The sequence below is a fragment of the Carassius gibelio genome, chromosome B20 (genome assembly GCF_023724105.1).
Source record: "Carassius gibelio isolate Cgi1373 ecotype wild population from Czech Republic chromosome B20, carGib1.2-hapl.c, whole genome shotgun sequence".
Classification (NCBI taxonomy): Eukaryota; Metazoa; Chordata; class Actinopteri; order Cypriniformes; family Cyprinidae; genus Carassius; species Carassius gibelio.
Genome location: NC_068415.1, coordinates 3,894,801 through 3,913,612, shown reverse-complemented (window position 1 = coordinate 3,913,612; position 18,812 = coordinate 3,894,801). Strand labels below are relative to the sequence as shown.

At 35.4% G+C, this 18,812-nt stretch overlaps 1 protein-coding gene across 1 annotated transcript; it reads left to right on the top strand.

The window, feature by feature from the left end:
• The first annotated feature begins 2,836 nt into the window (after nucleotides 1-2,836).
• lpin1b (lipin 1b) lies at nucleotides 2,837-17,757 on the top strand. The gene is made up of 20 exons (XM_052587035.1): nucleotides 2,837-3,154; nucleotides 5,595-5,795; nucleotides 5,876-5,971; nucleotides 6,725-6,924; nucleotides 7,287-7,373; nucleotides 7,799-7,910; nucleotides 8,037-8,280; nucleotides 8,371-8,464; nucleotides 9,064-9,209; nucleotides 9,309-9,402; nucleotides 9,496-9,565; nucleotides 10,432-10,524; nucleotides 10,644-10,699; nucleotides 10,782-10,917; nucleotides 12,027-12,175; nucleotides 12,250-12,336; nucleotides 12,419-12,571; nucleotides 12,925-13,039; nucleotides 13,233-13,336; nucleotides 15,970-17,757. The coding sequence occupies exons 2-20, from the start codon at nucleotides 5,604-5,606 to the stop codon at nucleotides 16,124-16,126; spliced, it is 2,385 nt and encodes a 794-aa protein (XP_052442995.1). The 5' UTR covers nucleotides 2,837-3,154; nucleotides 5,595-5,603; the 3' UTR covers nucleotides 16,127-17,757.
• The last annotated feature ends 1,055 nt before the right edge of the window (nucleotides 17,758-18,812 follow it).

Genomic DNA, 18,812 nt, shown 5'->3' with positions numbered 1-18,812 from the left:
CATATTGAAAGTGCTGCATTGGATTTAATCTGGTTCTGAGACGATCGTGATCAGAACAGCTGCCATGCAGGGAGAGGATGAGAGGGATGAGAATGAAACTGGAAGTGACCTGAAATTTCAGAGTGGAGAAGAAGCCATCAACTCCAGCTGGTCTTGGGTAACCTGCTGCCTTTGTTTTTGTTTTGTTTTAGCACCAGTTCAAAGTCTGGACACACCTACTAAGAGTAAAGTAAAAAAAATAACACAATTAATAGTATATGGATTATGTAGTGACCAAAAAAGTTAAAGAAGTCCAAAACATATCTATATGTCATATTTAAGCTATTTCAGAAGTTGTCACCCTTTGAATGTTGATGTCCATGCTTCTCTTATCTCTACAGTTAAGTTAAACTAAATTCACATAAAATTGTTTATTTAAATAAAGTAAACATGAAATAAGCATATATATATGCTCTGATCAGCACCATATAAGCATATATATATATATATATATATATATATATATATATATATATATATATATATATGCTTATATGGTGCTGATCAGAGGTTTGCATCTTGCTGTGTAGCTTCTGTAATCCTGTGTCAAATTCTCCTGCAGACTGTAGATTGTCAGAGCATCACCCCAGCTTTCTGGAAGTTGTTAGTGATTTTACAGAAATGTATTTTAAGGTTCATTTTTACAGCTTTTAGGATTTGTCTGTCATCAATTACTGTTGTTTTTCTCAATCAATCAGATCGTCGTTGGTTGCTGATGTCGCCAGATCCAAAATCTTGATTCATCCATGCCTTTTTTTTTGTAGTACTTATTGACTTCCTCTTTTCTTTTAGCATTCAAATTGCTTGCCTTTCTTTTTTTTTCCTTCATCCTGGTTTGTGTGTTTCATCATCGAATTCAAGACTTAAAATGCAGAAGCAATGGATATAACTGATGAGACATATTCCCTGCTTTTAATATCTGAAGAATTACTGCAACAGGAAACATAAATATATATATATATATATATATATATATACACACACAACTTAATTACTAAAACTTTATATAACATCAATATGAAAACTGAAAATAGAAAAATAATTCAAAATATTACTAAAAACTATAATCGGAAATCAGTTAAAAAAAAATTGTGAATTTATATATATATATATATATATATATATATATATATATATATATATATATATATATATATATATATATATATATATATATATATATATATATATATATATATATATATTTATATATATATATGTTTTTTATGAATGTAAGACTGCTCTGAATTAAGTTGGCCTTAATTTGTGAAAAATTCAGACATTTTAAAACCTCTTTTAGACCCATAGAAACCCTGTATAATCAAATTAATGAGGCAGACAGAACTAACAACAAACAAAACTTACGGGCTGTTTTACCCGTCAGACTGTGAGCTAGTAAAGCACAGACAAGCGAGTGAAGTGTAGCATGACTCAAAACCTCAGGAAACCAATCTCTTGTTTCCGCTTTCTCTCTGTCTGTCTGCTGTTCCTCCCAACACAGATGCATGAGAGGATCACAGCACTTTTGTTCACATGCAAATCTCTGATCTGTCTGGTGCATAAAAATAGTTTTGGGGGACTTTTTATGATTTTTGTAACTTTATGTTTAATCTTAATACCATATTCGTCACATTTGACTGATTCCTATTTACTTTATTAGGATTATTGCAGAACATAATTGACAGACTATAAGAAAAGAAGAGTTCAAAAGATTTCAAGTGCTAAATAGCAAATAGAAGTGTGCAGGCTGTAGAATCCCAGATAACAGGTTATTAAATCACTGTCGGAACATTGTTTTGAAATGTTTCTAAAATGTTGAAATGTCCAGTTTTCTTGTGATTATAACTACAAAAATGTTTCTTATGACATTTTACTCATTTTTCACCCAGAATATAATGTAAGAATATAATTAGAACGTTAGGCTATTTAAAGTTTACAATTTTTTTTTAAAGTAGCTTCACCATCATAAGATTGTTTCAAACATTTTACCCTAAAGGCCTAGACTACATAGACGTAGACTACATGTTTTTTTGTTTTTTTTTTGAAAACTGAGAAAATTGCCTTCAAAGTTGTCCCAATCACGTTCTCTGCAATGCATATTAGTAATTAAAAATTATGTTTTGATATATTTACGATAGGACTTTTGCAAAATATCTTCATGGAACATGCTCTTTACTTCACATCCTAATGATTTTTGGCAAGAAAAATCCATCGTTTTTACCCAGTGCTTACAAGGTTTTTTTTAATTTTTTTTGGCTATTGCTACATATATCTGGTTTTGTGCTCCAGGGTCATGTAAAAAGTTTAGAAAACATAAGTGTAAGTGGTGAGAATGTTCCCTGTCAGCAGGAAAGAATAAAGTTAATAAATTATAAATATATAATTTAAAAATATATTTTATGTTTCAATATAGCTACTGAAAGTATAATTAACATTTAAGTACATAATTTAGTATCTACCCTATTTTCTTTAAAAGTCCTTCTCATCATTCCAGAAATAATAAGCTTTATTAATATCTTTAGTTTATTAGTTCAACTTGCCTGTGTTTTTATTCTTTCGACGTTCGAAATGCTAAAAACAGCAGACATCGAACGTCAGTGAAAGCGGCTCAATGATTGGACAAGAGGATCACCTTATAAAAACAACTAGGAACGATGAGAAGTGCGCGTTGATTGGTCAGAACAATCACCTCACAGCCGCTACTATGTGTCACCAAAGCTGCACGCTGATTGGACAGCAGGATCACCTCACAGCTGTCACTCAAAGCGATACCTGCAAGAGCCGAGTTAAAACAAACTATCAGCGCCCGCCCACAACTTATCGGCTCTGTCTTGCTTCTTCTGACAGACGAATGATCGCAGATATTCCTGTACTGAATACGGTCTAATGGCTTTTAAAACGCGGGATTCTATTTTATATGTACAGGCGTGAATGAATATGAAAGTGACCCAACGGGAGGAAAGGAAGAAGTCATTTTTACCGATTTTTATTTATTTATTTTTTTTGGTGTACGTGACGTCATTCACGTCGTTGGACAGAATATGAATGTATGGATGTTACAATGTTTCTCCTCTGAAAACACGATGAGCTGAACGGGGATTTACTAACGTGAGAGGTGAGAGCGACTTTATGTATGAACATAGTCATTTAACCTAAAATGCTGTGTATGTAACAGCAAGCTATTAATGTGAGATGTGAAATGAAATGGTGAATATGACGCTGATATTCGTATGTCACGTCTGTAAACATTGTTTTGGTATGCACCCTGATTACATAACTATACATAATATAACGACAGCTGCTGATGAGTCAATATTTTCCTTCACACTTTCAAAGCTGCTGCTATTTTATCACTCTTATAATGCTGATGATTCATACTAGTCCTGATTCACAAGACTTCTTCTTTTAAAGGCTGAAATTATTTAATATCGGTGTCGAATATACATTCACCAACAACGAGCTATAATATAACTGAATATTTTTTTAAGACAGATAAATGATATTATAATATAAACTATGTACTATTTAGTAATATCTAAGTATAAAGAAATAAGTTATTTACTAATATACTTGTATACGTAATATGTTTATTCATATATTAAATTATATTATGATAATATATATATATATATATATATAAATTATATTATGATAATATATATATATATATATATATATATATATATATATATCATAATATAATTTAATAAAATGTAATTATTAAATACAAAATAACACATTAATAATACTTATTTATTATTAATTCTTTATTTTTTATATTTATACTATATATATATATATATATATATATATATATATATATATATATATATAGTAATTTAATAAAATGTAATTATTGAAAACAATAACTGCTTTCTGCTGCTGAAAAGATGTTCTGACAGATTGTACTATTTTCTTTGGAACTACACATCTCTCTCTCTCTCTCTCTCTCTCTCTCTCTCTCTCTCTCTCCATTCCTTATCCTTTTTGCATGTAAATGACTGTTTTGAATAATGTGACTAATTCTCGGTCTAGGGCTCAATTTTGCATTCACTTCACCTAAAGCTTAAAGCTTCAGTGAGAAACGGATGGCTTTGTAGTCCTCCTCTTTGGATATTTCTGGATTCATATTTTCTCTTAACTCAGTTAGCTTGTCTGGGGCTGACATTATTCATTTATGGAGGAATATGACACCAGGAGGAGTACAGCAGTGATAATCTCACATGAGCACATTGATATTGTGTGTCTATCTTATGTACAGAACAGATTCTGAAATTTGATCCTGTGGTGTTTGACAGACAAGTGGTTTTTAATAGCATCTGTAAACATGTACATTATGGTTAGATCACTGACCTTTGTGATCATCTGAATGTTTTATATTGTCCAGACTCCAGACAGTTTTTTATAAATTTTCATGTCTATTTGATTAAGTGCAGAAGTAACTGGTGACAGAATTCTTGCTGGCTTGGTCTTCTCCAAAAGTTATGCCAGAAATAAATAATTCATTTCTGCTTGTGAGGGAATCAGATTGACAGAGTAGTGTGCAGAGTGAAAATCAACTGGATTGTCATTCAAAAAATGCATGTTGGTGAAAGAATTGCTTTGTCATGCATTAGTATTTGATGTTATTTATTATACACAATATACATTATGTTTAATATACTACAATGTGAAATGTGTGATTTCTGCACCACTAGTAAATGTAACTGGAAAAATAACAAGATTTTTACATTTTCTGAAGGAAATGTAAGTAATGCCCCTTCATAGTTTGTAAGTGTCTTTTAAAGCATTGCTATGTGATTGATATAGGATATTTTGGGTGGTTGTGTACTAGTTCATGTTCAAAAACATCCAACATCTAGTTTTTGTGATATACTGGTCTCTCAGGTTCCTTAATCAATGTATGTCTGAAAGGAATAGTTCATGTACAAAATGAAAATGTACTCACCCTCAGACCATCCAAGTTTTAGATGAGTTTGTTTCTTCATAGGAACAGATTTGGAGAAATTAATTAACCAAAGGATCCTCTGCAGTGAATGGGTGCCGTCAGAAAGAATGAGAGTCCAAACAGCTGATAAAAACATCACAATAATCCAAAAGGAACCAATAGATGAGTCCTCTATCCATAATATTGCTTTATGCAGTGAAAAAGTAATCTCATCTGAATTAAAAGAGAAATTTGCATGGATCAGACACCAGTTCTAAACAAATATGTTGGTGGATTTTGATGTGAAAGCACAACAGGAGATGGCCTTTTTCCCTGGAGGAAATGATGTTATGGATTATGGACTCATTTTTGTTATTGTGATGTTTTTATCTGCTGTTTGGACTCTCATTCTGACGGCACCCATTCACTGCAGAGGAAATTATATGAAACTAAATGACTCAAAATCTGTTCTGATGAAGAAACAAACTCATCTTCATCTTTGATGACCTGAGGATTTTCACAATTATTCCTTTAATAAAAGAAAACGACACACTCTATATTCCACAGAGTTCATATTGACCATACGTCAGGATCAATAATTAACATCTCTTCCCCTCTCTCCATTTAGACTCAGACCATGAATTACGTGGGGCAGTTGGCGGGCCAGGTGTTCGTGCAGGTGAAGGAGCTCTACAGGGGTCTGAATCCCGCCACGCTCTCCGGTTGCATCGATGTCATCGTTGTCCGGCAGCCGGATGGAGCTCTGATCTGCTCTCCATTTCACGTGCGCTTCGGAAAAATGGGCGTCCTGAGATCACGAGAGAAAGTGGTGAGTGGTGCATTAAAGGTAACAGTGATACGACCTGATATTACATGTATTGACTTCTCTTCTCTCACTTTGTCAATTAGGTGGACATTGAGATCAATGGGGAACCTGTGGATTTACACATGAAGTTGGGCGAGAACGGAGAAGCTTTCTTCGTCAAGGAGACAGAAGACGATCAGGTGCGCCCATGCAAGCCCTCACATTTTGCTCAGCAGTCACCAATATCCATGCTAGTTTCCTTTCCAAAACTGGTCATACTAAACTTGTGCTTCAATAGCTTCTTTTCATACTAAGCACAGGAGACCAAAAAAACAGTGACCTCTGAACGAAAGATATTTGACCAGTAGAGGTTGTAAACATAAGAGATCTCTCGATTACATAATGTTAAGCTGCAAGGAAGTCTGAAGTTATTTCACATGCTCAAAGCCGATCTTAATCCAGCTTTCTAGAACAGAGCAGCATTCTGGAACACAGCAGGATACTTTTAGAATTTAGAATGTTTTCGAAGTATTCAAAGTTCTAAAATTCAAAACATAACTGCCATATTCTACAACAATACAGTGATTTTAGAACAAAGCTTAACTGTAGAATAAAATGCCACTTTATAACAGAGTAATAGTTTCCTGAATGGGATCATATTGAAAGTAACACAAGAAGTAAATACAGGAAGTGGGCTAGGACTTCTGTGAATTTGACCTTCTTTGCGAAGAGAAGAAAAAAGAAAGAAAATGTGTTGTTTATAAGAATCAGCCTCTGCGGTTCTGAGATCAGCTGAGTGAACATCCTCTTTTTAATTCCCACAGTCTTATTTTCCTCATTTCATCTGTTTTGTTGATATTTAACATTGTAGCTTATTACACTGCACTTTACATTAACGCACTGTGTTTACAGTACAGTCTCATTTTAACCTTTCTCTTTGCGATTCCTTACAGGAAGTGGTTCCATCTTACCTGGCCACATCTCCCATTCCATCCGACGGGGGGCTTCTGATGGGCTCCAGCAGTGAGAATGGAATAATGAAGAAGAGGAGGAAGAGGAGAAGGAAGTTTCGAATGGAGGATGTGAAGAGGGAGGACAGCGTGGAGTTCTCAGAGGAAGAACTGTTCAACAGTGAGCTGCCTGATCAGAACAGGTCAGCTGACACATTCAGAGTATAAACATAGTTGTACACCATAGTAAAATACTCTAATATCATCCTAATAATCAGCAAATTAGAATGAGTTCAGAAGGATCATGTGACACTAAAAACTGGAGTAATGATGCTGGAAATTCAGCTGTACGTCACACAAATACATTACTATTCAAATATATTCTAATAGAAAATATATTTCACAATATACATTTTTTACTGTATTTTTGATCAAATAAAATTCAGCCTTAAAGACTTATTTTCAAAAACATATTATTCTAAACTTTTGTCCAGCTGTATATAATTTATAATTTCATTTTACTATATTGCTCAACATCTTCCTGTGTGTGTTTCTATGTATGCAGAGATCTGATAAACAGAGGTTCATCCACTGGAAACAAACAAAACACAATTCATGCTCGTTCAGATGGGGAGTGGAGTCCGGTTCACAGGTAGTGTACTACCATACTATTATTTGCTTATTACTATTTTAATTTTAAGTTCTAAGTTTTTTTTTTTTTTTGCTAATGATAAATCTATTGGCAAATAATCTCTGTCAGTGCTTTCTCTCTAATACTGCACATGGCATGCAGGAAAAAATAGTAGGCTAAATCATGTGCACGATTTACTAATTCATTCCATCAGTGTACTAAAACGTGCACACGATTACTGTTGTGTTCCCTCGATTTACTATTTAGTTCCCTCAATTTACTAATTCGTTCCCTCGATTTGCTAAATTGTGTATATTGAGTACATTGAGGGAACAATGTGCGTGGCTCCGTACTCTAATATTTGCGCTTTATTAGCAAAGTATTGATGAGTTTTGCAAATAAAATTCTAGTTTGTGCAATAAAGAAACCTATTTTTTTCTTTCCAGTCCTCATGTGTCTCGTCCCTGCACCCCTAAAAGTGACTCTGAGCTGCTAAAAGATCAGCAGGAGGATTCGGCCATGCTGTGGTCCTGGGGGGAGTTACCACAAGCCGCCAAGGTCAGGATTAAACCAACTCACTGACACATTCACCCAATTAACAGCAACTATAACATCCATGTGATCTGAAATACGGCTCATATAATAAACTCATACTTACTCCATAACAAAATGATGTATTTTCAGCCATCGTTTCTATCATCGAATCCAAACGTCCTGCCTGCGTGCCCACTGTCAATCCCAGTCTCTGACAACACACATTTCAGAGTCATCCCTGACACGGCTGTCCACGGCCACGACAGAAACAGGACATTACATCCTGACAGCCAATCAAACAGAGCGGCTCGCGTGATGTCAGCGGTGGAGGAGGGAGGAGCAAATAATGGATCCCGCCCACAAAATAAGACTGATTCTCCTTCTAAAAGAAAAGGTAATTAGTGCATTAGTTGTTTTTTGGTAAAAAATTTGGCTTGTTTATGAGTAATACATAATTCATAATGATTCATGTGCTCTCCTGCAGATAAGAAAAGCCGCCACCTGGGTTCTGACGGTGTGTATTTGGACGATCTAAAAAATCTGGAGCCAGAAGTGGCAGCACTTTACTTCCCTAAAAGGTGCGTTATGACCTATAACAGGAAAGCTGTGTTAACCCTGTAAAGCCTGGAAAATTAAATAGTAAATGTAAGAATAATGTTATATTGTCATTCATATTTATAGACAAACTCTTACTGAAGCAACTTAGATTTACATGATCATTTTTTAGGCAAATCATGGTAAATGTGTGTAACAAATAAATTACATTAGGCTTTTGAGGAATGTTTGAACCTTTAGACAAAATAAAGAAATCATTTTTTATTTTATGCCAAAAATCATTAGGTTATTAAGTACAGATCATGTTCCATGAAGATTTCCTAACATATATATATCAAAATTAAAATTTTGATTAGTAATATGCATTCATTTCGACAACTTCAAAGGCGATTTTCTCAAGATTTAGATTTTTTTTGCATCCTCAGATTCTAGATTTTCAAATAGTTGTATCTTGGCCAAATATTGTCTGATCATAATAAACCATACATCAATGGAAAGCTTATTTATTTGATGTATAAAACTCAATTTCGAAGAACTTACACTGACCGGTTTTGTGGTCCAGAGTCATATATAGGAAAAGGTGGATAGCAACAAAAAAAGAAGGTATTTTGTGTTTCCTCAGTGGTTCGAACGGCGTTCGCAGTGCGACTGTGTCTCCTCAGTCCATGTGCAGCTCGGGAGCCGACAGCGGCGTGGACAGCTACGACCTGCCCTCTATGGCCATCTCTCTGTGTGGAGGACTCACAGAAAATAGAGAGATCACTAAAGGTACACAGACCCAATCAGCACAGGACTTCAAACTCATTCGTTAAGCATTCCCCATTTCTGCATCATTATCGATTTCCTGTCCTGCTCTTTATCATTCAGAACATTTCCAGCAGAAGTCTGTGTCATTTCAGCAGTTTGCTGATAATCCATCCATCATTGATGACCCTAATCTGGTGGTACAGATCAACTCTAAGTGAGTGTCATCATGTTACTGTTATCGATTCTCATTTCATTTGTCTTGGACTGAAATAACAGCTGCTAGATTTGTTTCTGGTTTTCTTTGCAGGTATTATAACTGGACCACTGCTGCTCCTATTATGTTGGCTATGCAAGCCTTCCAGAAACCATTGCCTAAGGTACACACACACACACTCTTGTACATTAGTGTTTTAATTTTCATTTCACTGATTCATTTGAGTTACTTAGTTGTTCTGCCAAATGTCAGTTTTGTAATGAAATAAATATTTGATACTAGTATTGGTATACTCTTGATTCAGTAATATAAATGAGTGTTTTTAGTATTTATGAGATAAACAGTACAATTGTGGATGATACAGTTAAGGAAATAATTATTTTCAGGTATTTAATTAAACATATAGCACTAAAAACTAAAACTGATTGTAATGTACAGTATAAAAATGGATATTCATTTTGAGATTTATTAGAGATTGCACTTACACTTAACAGTGTTAATAAATTATTAGTATTATAAAATTGGCAAATAAGAATAAATGGAACAATCTATTAAATACATTTATTTTGTGCATCCATATAATATATACATTATTTATGTTCAAAGTGTTGGGGTCTGTAAGATTTTTTGAACTAATGAATGCTTTTATTCAGCAAAGGCGCATTAAGTTGATCAAAAGTGACAGTAAAGACATTTGTATGTTTCAAAAGATTTCTATCTCAAATAAAAGCTTTTCTTTTGAACTTTCCAAAACACATGTATTATGGTTTCCACAAAAATATTGATGTTTTCATCACTGGTCATAATCAGAAATGTTTTCTGAACATAATCAGCATATCAGAATGATTTCTGAAGGATCATGTGATGCTGAAGACTGGAGGAATGATGCTGAAAATACAGCTTTGCATCACAGGAATTTCCTGCATGAGAGACCAGCATTTGTTTGATTCTTGTGGCTTTGGTTTCTAAGAGTTTTTTTGAGAGATTTTCAGTTGTTGAGCATTAACCCTGTATGCATATCCCTCACAGGCCACCATAGAGAGACTTATGAAGGAGAAAATGCCCAGAAACCGAGGAAGATGGTGGTTTTCATGGCGAGGAAGAACAAACAACACCAAACTGGTACTTGGATACATACTCCTTATCACCTTGGGCTTTGATTCAAATGGTCCACTGGGTGTAGACTTAAGGTTTTGTGACTTTCTGTGAAGTCCTGAAGTGTGAGTCCTTTGTGTTTGCAGGATTCAGTCTCCGGTGGTTCGGCGTGCCTTGCAGGAGATGAGACCATCAAGAACAGGTTCAGATCTGATGGTTATGGTTTCATCTGGAATACTGCAGTCTGTAAGCATTAATATGTCTTACCGAAGCTTTGTTTACAGGCGCACAGACGAATCCACCTCCAGCGATGAAGACTTAACTGCCAAACAAACCCCCGTCCCTGTTCACACAGACCCCGCCCCTTCAGGAGGGGGCGTGTCCTATCAGAAAACACTCCGCCTCTCTTCAGAACAGCTCGTAAGTATATTGAACTTAAATATTTATTTATTTCCCTCTAACACTTGCACTCTTTATTCGATCTCTATTTATATACTTATTTTCTTTTTTATTTATTAAAAAAACTTGACCCTCTTAACACTCTCTATTATATTTCCATTCTACTTAGGGCCACACAATTAATCAAATTTCTAATCGCGATTACTATTATGGATGCCACAATTATGTAATCATTAAAAGTGGCAATTAATAATTCAAGGTCCACTTATGTTATTCTGTATGCTTAAGATGAGTTTTTGGATCTACATGTTATTTTAAGGGTTTTTCCATTGGTTAATTTTTAGTATAACATTATAAAACCTTTCATATTTTTACTTTTTTTATCATTTAAAGAAGAAACCAATTTGATGTATAGTTGACATTTGAGGCTTAATACTATAGAAAAGCACTAAAGGTTTTTAAACTAGAATGTTTATTTTCATGTAAAAATACGGCATGCAGTTGCAGTCAAATAAAGGTATAAACATCATTAATTGTATATTGTGATAATCATAATTCATAATCGCAATTACCATTTTTAAGGGAATAATTGACAATTATAATTTTTTTCATAATCGTGCAGCCCTATTTCTACTACAAATTTTTTTTTTATAAAAAACAAAAAAACAATTAGTGTTCTCTATTCTTTTTTTCTATTCGTTTTCGTTTAATTTATTTAAAAAAATTACCCTAGCATTCTCTATTCATTATATATCATATCTACTTGTTTTTGTTTATTATAAATAAACACACAAAAAATTATTATTGCTCTTTTGTTGGTTTTGTTTGCTTCCATTGTCCTTGTTTGTAAGTCGCTTTGGATAAAAGCATCTGCTAAATGACTAAATGTGATGAAAAAAAAAATACAATAAATACTAAATGAAAAAAACAATTTATTTGTGCCCAAAATAGTTATGAAATACCATTTAGCTAAATATTTCACTACAAAATAGAACCCCGGAATTCCATGCAAAACTTGAATTACTGAATCATTCAAATGAATCAATTCACTAGAATGATTCACACAATTCAAAACCTCATTTGAGAAGGGAAGCATGTGTATTGTGTCTCTGACTGTTTGTCTGCTGTAGGTCAGTCTGCAGCTGCAGGACGGTCCTAATGACGTGGTGTTTAGTGTGACGACGCAGTATCAGGGCACGTGTCGCTGTGAGGGAACCATCTACCTGTGGAACTGGGATGATAAAATCATCATATCAGACATCGACGGCACAATCACCAGGTATGTGATCGTGAACATAATCGTAATCTTCCCCAATAATGATCAGCTCACATAACGTTGATGTCGTCTCGCAGGTCAGATAAGCTGGGGCACATTTTGCCCACACTGGGTAAAGACTGGACCCATCAGGGCATCGCAAGCCTGTATCACAACATCAGCCAGTAAGAGCCCACAGACGCTTTCTCTGATGCTCTGATACGTCAGCAGGATGAAGAGGGAAATGCATCTGTGTATGTTTCACAGGAACGGGTATAAGTTTCTGTACTGCTCGGCGAGAGCGATCGGCATGGCTGACATGACACGGGGTTACCTGCACTGGGTCAATGAGAGAGGAACCATGTTACCTCAGGGACCCGTTTTACTGTGTCCCAGCAGCCTGCTTTCAGCACTGCACAGGTGAGGAAAAAAGAGCTGCAGGATTTTCTACATTTCACAAATAATTACAATAAAGTGGCAAGTGACACATTAAATTAAATGTGCTTTTTTTTACTGTGCACACTCACACACAGTTTGATTCACTAAATATCTCATGGACTTCTGTTGATTTTATATTAATCCTAATTCTACTTGAATTTGAGATACATAGTATGGATTTGCATTATGTTAAAAACTCTGCAGACACTCTCAAATACAGGACCTACTGCATAACAACTTTAAGTGACATTAGAAAGTGTCAGAAATGCTTGTGCTAGAGAATATAGCAAACACACTCACACACTCACACACACACACTCTCTCTGTGTTTCCAGGGAGGTGATTGAGAAGAGGCCGGAGAAGTTTAAGGTGGCGTGTTTGACAGATATTAAGAATCTGTTCCTCCCAAACACTGAGCCCTTCTACGCAGCGTTTGGGAACAGAGGCACCGTGAGTGAACACCCAGACAATGAGACTGCAAGAAATGCTATCATGCTAAATGCTATCATATTAGCCATATTAAAAATAATTATTGACTTAAGTTGTCAGTCAAAATGGTTTGCATACCTAATTAAGATGCCTGCGCTGTAGGTTATCTGTATGATGTGTAGTTTTGTAATCTCTCTGTCTGTTGTGTCTGCAGGACGTGTTCTCCTATAAAGAGGTGGGAGTTCCCTTAAACCGAATCTTCACTGTCAATCCTAAAGGAGAATTGATCCAGGAACATGCCAAGACCAACATCTCATCGTGAGTATTAACTATTGACCAGTGTTAGCAGAGCACCTTTGTTAGTAGTTGGTCATTTTACAAGCTACTCATAACTTCAAGTAGTTCAACTACACACAAGTTACCTTTCTGAAAAAAATAGCTATGTAAGATAACTACTGTATACTATATACTAAGCACTGGGGCTCCCAGACTTTTTTTTTAATCAGCCGAACCTCTTAGACATAAAATATTTACTTGAAATATTCCTGAGATTTAAAATGAATGTTTAAATAATTGAATGACACACTTGAATTTTCACGGTTCTCTGATGATATTCATATGGCATGCCAGAAAACATCAAATATTTTAGATTTGTTTTTTTCTATTGTTTTTATTTTAAAGGGGGGGTGAAATGCTCGTTTTCACTCAATATCCTGTTGAGTACCTATAGAGTAGTACTGCATCCTTCATAACTCCAAAAAGTCTTTAGTTTTATCATATTCATAAGAGAAAGATAGTCTGTACCGTTTTTTCCCGGAAAAACACGACCGACTGGAGGCGTGACGTGTGGGCGGAGCTAAAGAATCACGAGCACCAGTAGGCTTTTGCGTTGAGAGCGTTTGGAAGCTGTGACATTACCGTGAGGGAAAAAACATCCAAAACAAACCATGGCTAACAGTCAGATTCAGCGTATATTTATGATCCAGAATCAGATCCAGAGGCTGAAATTTAACAAGAGCAGCAGCAGCAACGACTCGCTCCGAGCGGTAGAGGTATGCGATACCGCTAGATTTGGTATCGATCCGATACCAAGTAAATACAGGGCCAGTATCGCCGATAGCGATACCAATACCGATACTTTTTAATAATTAAGGTGGATGCGTCTTCAACCTAAATCTAAATGAATTTTCATGACTTTTAATTTGTTTTTGTGATTTGCATTTTGGGTTATTAATCAGTACTACAAAAGCTTTTGTTCAGAAACAACTTTTGGTTACTTCTGATTTATTTAAATAAACAAAGTTACAAAATGATTACTTCACAAATATAACAAATGTAAAAACAAATTCTCTTTTCAAGTAGCATGTTAATAAAAAAATGTTTCTCCTCTTTAGTGCACCTCTTTTCAGGATTTTTTTCTTAAAGTCACAACATTTTACTTCACAATGTAAAACAAATTCTCCTTATACAAAATTCCTGAAGCCGACATCCTCCACTATGGAAAGAGGCTGCAGGTCCTTCACAATCATTTCTGATAGGCGCCTTGTAATATCCACTGCTCTTGGAGAATCAGCTATTGATAAAATAATAAAAATAATTAAGTCTGGTGCACATCTAGGTGAAGTTTAAATATAGAATCTAGTATCACTTTCACAGCTAACACAAAAAGGGTAGATCGGCCTGAAAATACAGCCATACAACGCTCCTCTTTCTCTCCGCCTCTGACTGACTGCTGTTAGAAATGCGCGGCTGAGCGGTGCGCGCGTCTGACTGCTGGTGGTAGTGCTAGTGGTGAGTCACGTGACGGTACAACACAGGAGAGGGGGTGGAGAGCAGTGTCGAGAACGAGCGGCACTCTTAAGAGCTTGCTCTGCTCTGTGACAGCAGCAGCATTTTGACAAACACGGCCAGGTCGCAAAACGAGAGAAACTGAAGTATCGATATTTTCCCGTTGGTATCGATCAATACCGATACCAACGTTGGTATCGATATTATCGATATTAGTATCGATCTGCCCACCTCTACCGAGCGGTGCTCGAACCCGGGTCTCCGGCATGGGAGGCGGACGCACTAACAAGGAGGCAGAGATATTTTAAGCAGTTTTACTCACCGCCTGCGGTTCCAACACACGATCGTGACCCTTTATCGTTGGGATTGCATCATCCTTAAGAAATAAACGATGTGCAAATCCGGCGTCAAACTGGGCCTTGTTTGTAAAACAAGCATCTTCGAAATGCAGGGAACAAACACAAACACTTGCACAACTCCGTTGATGCTCTGTAAAAATAAACTCCATCCACTGGTCCCTTAATGCTGTTTCTCTTTTGGTAATCTGTGCAGGGTTGCCTTGTCCTGGCAACCAAAAACACACTCCTTTTGTGACATTTCGCGACGCTCTCGCTCTGATCAGTGAAGTCTGTTGTGCTCTGTGCTCTGCTCTACAGGATCGCGCGCTCTTCCGGCAGACGTGCCCTTAGGACCCATATAAGGAAATTCCGCTCCATCTAACGTCACACAGAGCCATACTCGAAAAAAACTTTCAGAAACTTGTGACAAACCGGAAGGAGTATTTTTGGAACAGAAATATTCCTTCAAACGTATAACTTAATTTTTGAAACTTTGTCCATGTTTAGCATGGGAATCCAACTCTTTTAACAGTGTAAATAAATATGCTAATAAAATGCCGTAAACTTATTTTGTAAAATATTTTGGAATTTTTGTTTTCATCATCATGCTTTTTTAGTTCAGACCAAAAGAACCAAACTACAAGTATAAACACTGTCTAAAGTTGATCAGACATTGCTTTAAATGCAAAAATTACACTGTTTAGAAAATAACTAAAAAAAAAGAACTATTTGCCTGCTGCTGAAATATATAGTTAAGTCTGTTCTGTTACTAGTTTTGTAGTTAGCACTGGTAATGAATGTGTCAGCTGTGCTTCACCTGTGCAGGTATGTGCGTCTAGGTGAGGTGGTGGATCACGTCTTCCCGCTCCTGAAGCGCAGAGGGTCCTGTGATTTCCCCTGCAGTGACACCTTCAGCCAGTTCACCTTCTGGAGAGAACAGCTTCCCCTCGTGGACGGACAGATGGCGAACACCAGTCGCTGAACGACTCACATGAACTGCACAGAATACAGAAACACACCGGCTGAAAACCAAAACTGAACATACTGGAATCAGTGCAATTATATGAAAATCACACACAAAATACATGTGTGGGTCTGGACCTCAGAGGAAAAAAACTGCACTTTCTTTCAAAGAAGTCTTCACGTGTCAGTCGTGATTCAGAGTATACTGTTAGATTTGTAAAAAGAAAAAAAAATAGCTCTGATGTTAGATATATTTTGAATGTTTCAGTTTTGCTTGTGGCGATCACAAGCTTTTGTGTTTTTTTTATGAATGTCCTGCAAGAACAATCCATCACGTCAGGGTAGTTACTGTCATTTCAACGAACCATATGTATTTGTCAGCCTGAATGAAACTGAATAATGTTACATATCACATATTAGACCTTTTTCATGTTTCCAGGTTTTTCAGTAGTGGAAGTCGTCATAGTTGGGTAAACGTCGCGAGTCCCAGGGTATCACAAGTGTATTTTTTGCATTCCCATTTGCTCAAACAGCGAAAGAAAAATTCCACAATAGTGTTTTCAAGACTTTCAAAAAAGGACAAAAAGTGAAAGAGACTGATAGCGTCAGTCAGAAGAGAGAACGATGTCAAATACCATCCCTCCCATAGACGCTGCATTAAAAACACCCTTGTGTTAGCGTTAACTTTTTTTTACAAATTATTATTATTATTATTATTGTAATTTGATGCAAAGGTGATATAATACAAAGTATAATGTTACAAATGTACAGTTTTCCTGCGGAATTTGGCTACTTTAACACTGTTGCCGCGGGTTTAAGCGGCCCCAATAATGTAATATTAACCCCTAAAATGCAAATTTTACCAGGGGAACCCCACTAAAAACGAGTATTTTACCCCACCCGAATGTGATTTTTACAAGCAGATCCCCCTCAAAACGTGACTGGACTAGTTTTGAGTAGCAACTGGGAGGGTTTTGTTGTTAAAACCTGGCAACCCTGCCCCAGAATCAATATTTTACTGAAAATAAATAAAAATATTTGCACATTGTGACAATCAAACAGTTTTAATTATTATTTTCTATTGCAGTTAGCATAAATTAACTTTACATTTGCATGAATTCACTTTGTATTCTTTATGCAAAATGTGACCAAGAAACTTCTTTTTCTGAGATTTATTCATTTGTTCTCAAATATTTTTTTTTTATTGGAGTAGCCTACTAAGTATTTTTGTCTCATCACATCATGTCATATCCACATTCTGATATTCCTGCCTTCATGTGTTTTTATCCAGCACTTTATGTTACTGAAGAAAAAGATACCATCATATTTTTTTAAAAAGACTTGAAAATCATAATCCCGTTTTGGTTCTATGCCATTTTAAAGAGTGTTTCAGTGGGTTTCAACGATTTATATATTTAATATCTGAGACAGACTCAGTTAGCATGATGTTTTTGTTATAACTTGTTTTTGTTTGTTTGGTTGTTTGCCTCTGAAAATTATTTTCAGTCATTAGTTCCAAAGAAAGATGTGATTGTATTAATGGAGATGTTTGTATTTCTGATATTCTTTTGAGTGAAAGAGCAGTAGATCAGATTATCATGGGAAAATTCATCTGTTTTGCTTTTCAATTAAAAAATAGCATCAAATATAGTGGAACTCTTGATTTATTGCAGGTTTATCTCATTTATCCATAATTGGACAGTGGAAAATGTTTTATCATTTTTCAGGTGCTAAAATTCTTAGCCACATATGAGGCGAGACACTCTAGGTGAGTAGGGTAAAAAAAATAACTAATAGTTGTTACCTTACTTACTAAGTTGATTGACTACATTGGTAATTGAAAACATTTTTTTGTATTACAACAAAAATGTTATGTTTAAATATGCAAATTAGGCATTATTTAATGAAATATGAGCTAATTTGCATAAATTTCGAGTACAAAAATCTGAACACTGGGGGTCAAATGTTTTTTACAGAGGTAATTCTGTGTATCTCTTTTGTCACTCCATTATTCAGAAAATACTTTGAGCAGCCAGAAAACGATATATTTTCACAATTTTGGAGGGAATTAAATGTTGTATATAATCAAGAAAACTATATATATGAACAAATCCCTCTGTAAAAACTGTCAGAGTATAGACAGGAATAAATATGTAAAGTTTGGTGTGTGTAAGTGCTACTGAAGTGGAGATTTATGCCTCAGTGTTGGAGAAAAAACTCATTTTGAGAAGACGGCAATTGAAATCTATTGACACAAATAGTGGCTAAGTGCTATAAAAGAAATACTTAACAGTGTCTTTTGGATGTTTTCTTTCCATTAGTCTGAAACAACACTTTATGAAAAGCCAAAAAGCCAAAACGCTAAAAATTGACAGGTGCATGAAAAAACTGTGTTTTTGCCTGCAGTGTCTGTCTCCCCTTAAAATGCAATCAACGTATTCTACTACATTTATTTAACTTTTCCCAGCTTTAACAGAACACACGTGAATGCAAACCATAATCATAAAAAATGGCAAAAAAAAAAGCATAAGCAGATTTACCCTAGGTCACTAAAAAAATAAAATAAATAAAACTAGGTACTCAAATTAAGAATAACCACTTAATGGTAGTACAAAATCCAAATCTTATGCCCTCACTTGAGGAAGAGGGAAACTCTTTCACAGAATAGTTGATAAATCAATCATTGATGACGTAAGGCTTCCAGT

What these genes read in the sequence shown, in the direction of transcription:
- lpin1b (XM_052587035.1), top strand. Translation starts at nt 5,604, where the DNA reads ATGAATTACGTGGGGCAGTTGGCGGGCCAGGTGTTCGTGCAGGTGAAG. An exon ending in GATGAGACCATCAAGAACAG is followed by an intron (nt 10,700 to 10,781) that starts GTTCAGATCTGA and finishes CTTTGTTTACAG; the next exon opens with GCGCACAGACGAATCCACCT. An exon ending in GCCAAGACCAACATCTCATC is followed by an intron (nt 13,337 to 15,969) that starts GTGAGTATTAAC and finishes TCACCTGTGCAG; the next exon opens with GTATGTGCGTCTAGGTGAGG.